Below are 7321 nucleotides of genomic sequence, written 5' to 3'. Positions count from 1 at the left end.
CATCCGCCTGGCGTATCTATCGAATATTGGCTTTTACCCCTAAAACTTGGTAAATAGTCTACGAGTTAATTACTTTCGATATGACTGTCATTGAGGATATATTGCTTCAGTTAATCTTCTTCAGGAGCGCCGTTCCTCACTACCGGAAGTTCAGAAATACAGTACATTTCTTACGCTCAAATAGTCTCAAAAGAACAACTTTTTCCATCATCTGGGCGTTTTTCCAACAGTTTCGCGGCATTTTGGGGGCCAGTGGCGTATGAGTACCACGCGAACTCACCTCCCGGTAGGAAGAAAACGGAATGGTTCATATCTTAAAATTTGTTTATAGAAAGAAAAATAATCCAGCCATCAACGTTAGTAGAGCTGGACTCTCGTTATCTAAGCATACACACGCACACACGAAATGATAGAATATCGGGGACAAACAGAGAACAACGGAAAGAAACATCACAGTCGAAAGCTAAAGACGATTGTTGAGCACAAATTAATCGGATGATGGATTGAAATGTTTACAGATGGCGATAACAATAACAGGATTGTAAAAGTGTGCGTCTGGAAATGACCGAGAAATCTTTTTGGTGGCACAGATTATCTAACTTTTTTAAATGCTTGCAACTGATCAGATTTTGAAATTTCGAAACCTCTTAAAATTCTAAAGGGAAACCGTCTTAGAATAAGGAGACCTAAGGATGAATAAACTTGACGTCCGTGATTACTGAACAAAAGTTATACAATATTCCAAAAGATTTGTGAAATGAACCATACAACTAAACCAATCAGGAACTTGGGATTCACGTGCGCAGCCGTACAAGTTGGGTAGCATAGAGAAGCCGATTGTACGGTCTGCGATGGTCGATAGATTGCTGTGAACCAATCAGATTTGTCGAATCGATTCCGCGTGGCCAACTGGACCTAGGATGGAAATAGCAATTTGAGAAGGCGTGGGATTGGTCTCCATATGCCCTTCGGCAGATTGAGAACAAATTATGAAATTGTGGGAACGAGATGTCCAAAACGAGCACTCTCAGGGTTACACCATGTATGATTGTGGGAAAATAAGGCGAAAATATGCTTTTTGAATAAAAATCGAACAGAACTCAGTAGATTTCTGTTGTGTTAAAAGACTAGGGGAATCTCATCCCTTCAGACGTCTGTAGAATAACTCTTAAGTTTATACAGCATGGTAGATACCGACAAACCAAATGGTTGACTTCTTTTAGAAATATCGATCAGTGTTACACTTAACGAGTACTACCGACTATTTATTTGCCTTGTGAGCAGCCCGTATTGAATTGTAAGAAAACACGCAAGTTGAGAAACGTTGACGAGTCACATTCGCGTTCAGACTCTTCAACATTTCCCCCACTTTCGGGACCAATTCCGGTCAACTTAGTTTTCTGGGGTTTCTCAGCTAGATCCTGTGAACACTTCATCTGTTTTGCTTGAACGATTCTACACGTAATGGAACATCCACAATAGAACCCAGTCCTGTTTTTAAACTACGATTTTGTAGAGGAGAGCATCCCAATGGGAGGAAAGGCATCCGTCACACCGCGAAACCCGAAACACGAATTGTGATATATCCAAGGACAGAATGAATGGAATGGGAGACGCTTCTACACATTTTTCAAACCATAACAATGCACGGAGAGGCTTAATCCGCAGGTAAAGAAAACTGGGACAACAAACAATGAGTAGGAATTTTTTTCGGTGGTCACTATGTGCACATGTCTGTCAGAATCATTTCCCCGTGTACCAAATGATCCGGTGCCTGCGATATTTTTTGGTCCGAACACCCTACGACTCTATTTTTCTAATGCACCACTCATAAGGTTGCTGAAAACCCTCGACAAACCACGACCGGTTTTGCCCATCTTGGGGCTCATCAGGTGATCTCAGTCCCCAAATTTACTTCAACATTATGTTCTGCTTGAGTCTATGAGTCTACCAAAAGTTTCTTCCTTCAAATCGCATAAACGAGTAAGACAATGAGACCGATTTTTTCTAGGTAACTGAACCACATGGCCGGCTGATTAGTCAGCCATTTTTAAGAAAACAGTTAAACGCATTTCCATTAGAAAATGGTAATACGTACAGGTATTCCGGAGGATTAGTGATAATGTTTGAGACAGTCAATAATAATCACCCAGGGGAAAACAAATGTGTGCATAGGCTTTTCAGATTGAACACATGTGCGGCACTTTCATGAACCCGATTCTGGTTAAAATTCATTTCACTGACAACCGAACCTCTACGCAATGGTTGCTTTTGGCAAACTGTTTAACATTTAGGCTCAAACAGACCATAAGATTGACGGAAACTTCGTGGATCCTCAAGAGCATCACTAGGAGAAAAGAAGTTCGGTCGTGGGCTGACGAAGTGACCTCGGCGAACTTTTGTAATTTGGTCCAGCTTGTATACTACTTGAGAACTTAAGTAACATCCAAAAGAGATAACAAAATAATGTAAGTGGTTGCAGTCTTTCCAATCTTTTCGCTTGTACCTTGGGTCATTTATTCGCTTTGACTTTTGCACCAAAGGGGAGAACGAACTCAAGTTTAACTCTTGTTGGGACTTATCGGCATCAAATGGCCCTCAGTATGCCGAGTTTGAACTCGAGACGTTGTATGTAGGGGCGAACGCGTTAACGTGTGCGACTAATCGGCGTTCGGTGCCTCAGGCGTACACTGCTAGAGTAACGGTAAACCGACCGCCTCGCACGTCCCATATCCTGGAAACCAAACCCCAGTTCAAGTAAAGATTTACTCTCCTGATGATTTCCAAAACCAACCGAAACTCGAGTGCAGAGCTCATTTTTTCTGTGGACGCGGCAGACTCAGCGCACCGGGATTTAAGTGTAAGAATTTACATCTTCCATGAAACTCAAGTGTATCTGTCAAAGTGAGATGAACATTTTTCGGCCAACCTGAGGATTGCCCGACAATTCATGTACCTTTTTCATAAAGGAAACTACTCACAAGGTTGCTGAAACTCCTCGACAGTCCACAACCGGTTTCGCCCTTCTTGGGGCCCATCAAGTAGGTGCAGTCTCCGAGTTACCCTCAATCTTATGCTCTACTTTGTTCTGACGTTTTATTGTGAATGATGCAAAAGAACCAGGAGCCTGTTGAAATAAAGCCTAGACAGTTTTTATGGAACAGCGAACAGGCTAGGTGGTCACGCACCCTCAGGACTGCATAAGCGCATGCCGGCAATTATCAATTTGGTAGTTCAAGTAAACCGATATCAACTATGCTTCTTCACTCTTGATTTTAATTCTCGTTCCTGCGTAATTTTGGGAATCAGGTGGAACCAAACCCTACTTTTTGCTCTCATCATTCGCAATCGGTCGCAACGTTGCCAGGAGACAGATTGTCTTAATGCGGACAAACGGCTTTGCAAATTTTTTACCGAATTCAACCTCCCCCTACTTTGTAATCATTGCCTTTTATCTCTAAAACTTGAATGTTTGTTGATTCATTTGATTTAGGGTGTAAAAATGACAACGTGTGGTCGTTTTTGTGTTCCGAGCATAAGACGATATTAGGAAGGGATGCCAGACCCTCTGTACATATTCCATTCCTCTTGGGGTTAAACTAAGCACAATGTTGCGTGACGCTCAGCTTTAGTTTGTGAGACTTCAATATAGTACATCAGTTATATGTTCCACCTACAGGTAAACGATAGCTCTTCAAAGGTGGGAAAATGCTTCATGGTTGTAAATTTGATAATAAACCGTTTCGCACAAAATTCCGGTTTATCACTCGAACCTAATGCACCCGATTGTGTAGGGTCGTTTCAGTTATAAGCTCAGCAAAAAAACGTTCGCCCAAGTTCTGTTGCCTGAAGTCCACAATTTTAAGGAACAATTTACCTCATAGTTATCCCCCGCATCTTCTACTGGAATCTCGCAGGGTATCGGCGTGTCGCCGGCCCATTTGATCCCAAGCTGCTCCTCGTCCGACCCCGCACTGTTCGCAGAATTTTCCGCCTTGTCCAGACCCATCAGATTTTGACATACTTGCATTTCTGTCCATTCGCCAACTCCAACTAGACTGCTTTTGCTCGGATCACTTTGATTCACCATGGTTTGTCGATAGCGCACGAGCAAATCGGAGAGTTCTGCACGCGCTCCACCGCCGTACGGACAGGGATCGGCCAAAAATACGGAAATGCGTAGAAAGTTATTGGTCGGCTTGTGGAAGAATACGTTCTAGAGAAAAAAGAGACAAACGGAAAACAACTTTGAAATAGCGCATGTGCGTTTACTAATGGAAGTCCCGTAAAGAGTTGTTTCGTACGCTTGCGAGGCTTCAGCGTAGAATACCGATGCTCACTACCAATGATGGCGACGTTGAAACGGTTGTCAAATTAAACTGTTCTACAAGCTTGACGTTTTTGTTTGTCTGTAATTCAGAGGAATATCACCACTGTTAGCGACCTGGTTCTGGAATACGTTTCTTTTCCAAAACGGAGAATTCAGTGAGTGATGGGGAAGTTTGATTTGTCGCAGGCTTGGGTCGGTTTTTACACCGCTGAATACTGTATCAGACCAAGGAGTGCTTCGTTGTCCAATGTTGCTCAGTCCCCACGGAGCTCAAATATAGAAAATTGAAAACAACAACAGTTGCCATGCAGTACGTTCATTGGTGTTCAGATGGTTCTAGAACTTTCCAACCGCGTAAACATGTCACGTAGGCAAATTAGAAATAAACTTCGATTTTTTGTCCGAGAACATGGTTGATAAACCTGGAGGGTTTTATTCCAAAAACAGCTTGATGGAAGAAAATCTGTATCACATGCCTCGACTGTGCCTGAAACATTTGATCCGTCTAACAGGCAAGTAGAGATTTTGCTCTTAGGCCGAACACTAGAATTCAACTACCATGCTCATTGAATCGACACGGTTGGTAACCTTTAAACGTTTCCCCAACCTGCTCACGTTGCACGCCATTGAAAGCAGTGTGTGGGGTACTGGGAACAAAACTCCACGCGTGGCCTGTCAACCAGAGAAAAAGCGGAAGCTGATGGGCTGTCAAACTGCCAAAAACGGAGTCTGCCACTTTGCAGACTCAGTACTCAGGGTACGGATGTTTCACCCTGGTTTCCAGGCTATTTCGAAGCGTCCGGTATGAATAAACTGTTGGCCTGGCGCACCGCGATGAGCGAGCCCATTTAAACTGATATCAGTTGTGTTTTTGCTTCAAGACCCATTCAAAACATAGATGCTCATGTGCAAATAGAATATCAAAGTTTCCAACGGTAGGTGGGCTTGGGGTCGCAGAAATCCACAGATATCTTGGAAGAACAACTAGCCTAGACCGCAGTGTGACATCCTTGGCATATATTCAAAGGTAAACTGTGCGAAGTTTACTGGTGATTCATGGGTTGGTAGGGAATAATACGCCATCAGTAATTTCGCGCTCTAACCACTTCGGTCGTCTCGCCCCCATGTCTAACACGACCGTCACCATGTGAATTACACGCTCGATGAGATCTTTTGAGTGCAATCTGGAAAATGATGGCGGCGGGTCACAATGGATAGTGAGCTTTTCGAAAATCTCACATGTTTTCCTAGACCGGTTTAACATGAAGTTGAGTATTTAGTTGTCTCATCTCTCCTCAAATGGACTGCTCAAGAGCAGCATATATTGAACGGCCCGTAAGCGATCATCTCGTCGATCTGGTACGAATAAACTGTTAGCCTGGCGCACCGCGTTGAACGAGCCAATTTAAACCGATATCGGTTATGTTTTTGCTTCAAGACCCATTCAACACACAGATGCTCATGTGGAAATAGCATATCAAAGTTTCCAAAGGTAGGTGGGCTTAGGGTCGCGGAAATCCACAGATATCTTGGAAGAACAACTAACCTAGACCGCAGTGTGACATCCTTGGCATATATTCAAAGGTAAACTGTGCGAAGTTTACTGGTGATTCATGGGTTGGTAGGGAATAATACGCCACTGAATGTGAAAGAACATACAATAAATGCATTGCTGTACCATTACCAATCATGTCAGAACAGGAAACTTGGTCACGTTGAGTCATTCTAGAGGAGCACGACCAACCTCGTAAGATTGACCTCACTGTGTTTAACACAGAGGACTGCTTGTCAGTTACTACACCTCGAATTTTCTGCTAGCTATCTCTGTGGTTTCTGATTTTGATGACGGATGCATAGCACTTGAGGAGCCTCAAGTGCGAAAGATCTCACGAGTATTGTAGTTGACCCGGTTTCTCATGTTTTGTAATGAGTCTGATCACATTATTCAAACTTCACTGATTACTCTGGCTCCGAGATTGATACATCAGTGTGAGAGGGCGGTCGTGGCGAAACAGCTGAGTGTTCAAACTACTAGATCGAAGGTCACGGGTTCAAAAGTTCAAGGAGTGTTGTGAGATGTGTCCTGCTGATGATTTACAAACAGGATCTAACATATTTGCAGTACTTCCTGGCTTTTCGACCAGCTGCACGTACAGGACGAAATCCGAATCGATACATCTTCAAGTCTTCTCGGACTAACAACACTACAAATGGAATAATTGAGGCAGCAGTTTCACACAACTGATATATTCCATCTGTACAGGAAGGTTTTTTATACTCGGGAATTCAATCCTTAGTTCAAATTCAAATTTGAACTCTAGAGATATGCTGTAGCTGACTACATTAATTAGACTGAGGTGGAAAATAAAAACATACTACTCGCATGCCCCCCAATCAATACTATCACCGTTTCACTGGTTGGTGGCCGCTTATACAGAAAAATTTCAGAAAACGACCCACCAACAAACCCAGGATGTTACTTGGGAGGAAGCCTTCCAGGGAATCATCGGTATGCAATTAATTAAAAAATAACAATCAGTGGTTGAATAAAACACAATGAATGGAAAAGTAAAACGTTCGCTTTAAACTCTCGTTCGTTTTTAAACTCTCGTTAGCTGGGATGTGTCCGCTCACGGATGTGTACATGTCGTGCAACTCTATGCGGTCAGGATTCCTTGCTGAGTATCAGAAGACGTCTGGCGGGAATTTGCTTCCCTCGTCTTTGAAAAAGGTTTTATCCGCAGAAGATCGGACATACTGGATCGCAGTCTCATTTTAGCAAGCTACACTGTTGTTTTGTGATTCAGGCAACGATATAGAAGTCGAAAACAGGTGGCACGACAAGGTCTGGATCCATAAGTCAGTTACCAAGGACCATGAAGTAAACAGCTGTTGCGAACCTACGTTACCTGTGGCGTAGGCGTGACATCAGCTTCTCTGTCAAGGGTCGAGTTTACAATGCTGCGGTGCGCTCCGTATTACAATATGGAT

The 7321-nt window shown here is 43.2% G+C and overlaps 1 protein-coding gene across 1 annotated transcript in view; it reads right to left on the bottom strand.

The window, feature by feature from the left end:
• Nucleotides 1-349: 349 nt before the first annotated feature.
• T265_10525 (hypothetical protein) overlaps nt 350-7321 on the bottom strand; it is a gene marked incomplete at both ends in the record, with an annotated part of 53279 nt that continues 46307 nt past the window's right edge. The window contains 2 exons of the mRNA XM_009176918.1: nt 350-915; nt 3878-4216. Coding sequence (XP_009175182.1) covers nt 730-915; nt 3878-4216 — 525 coding nt within the window. The remainder of the gene's footprint in view (nt 916-3877; nt 4217-7321) is intronic.

Source organism: Opisthorchis viverrini, assembly GCF_000715545.1.
Source record: "Opisthorchis viverrini unplaced genomic scaffold opera_v5_373, whole genome shotgun sequence".
In the NCBI taxonomy this organism is placed as follows: Eukaryota; Metazoa; Platyhelminthes; class Trematoda; order Opisthorchiida; family Opisthorchiidae; genus Opisthorchis; species Opisthorchis viverrini.
Note: the sequence above shows the minus strand (reverse complement) of the source record. Positions and strands in the feature narration are given on the sequence as shown.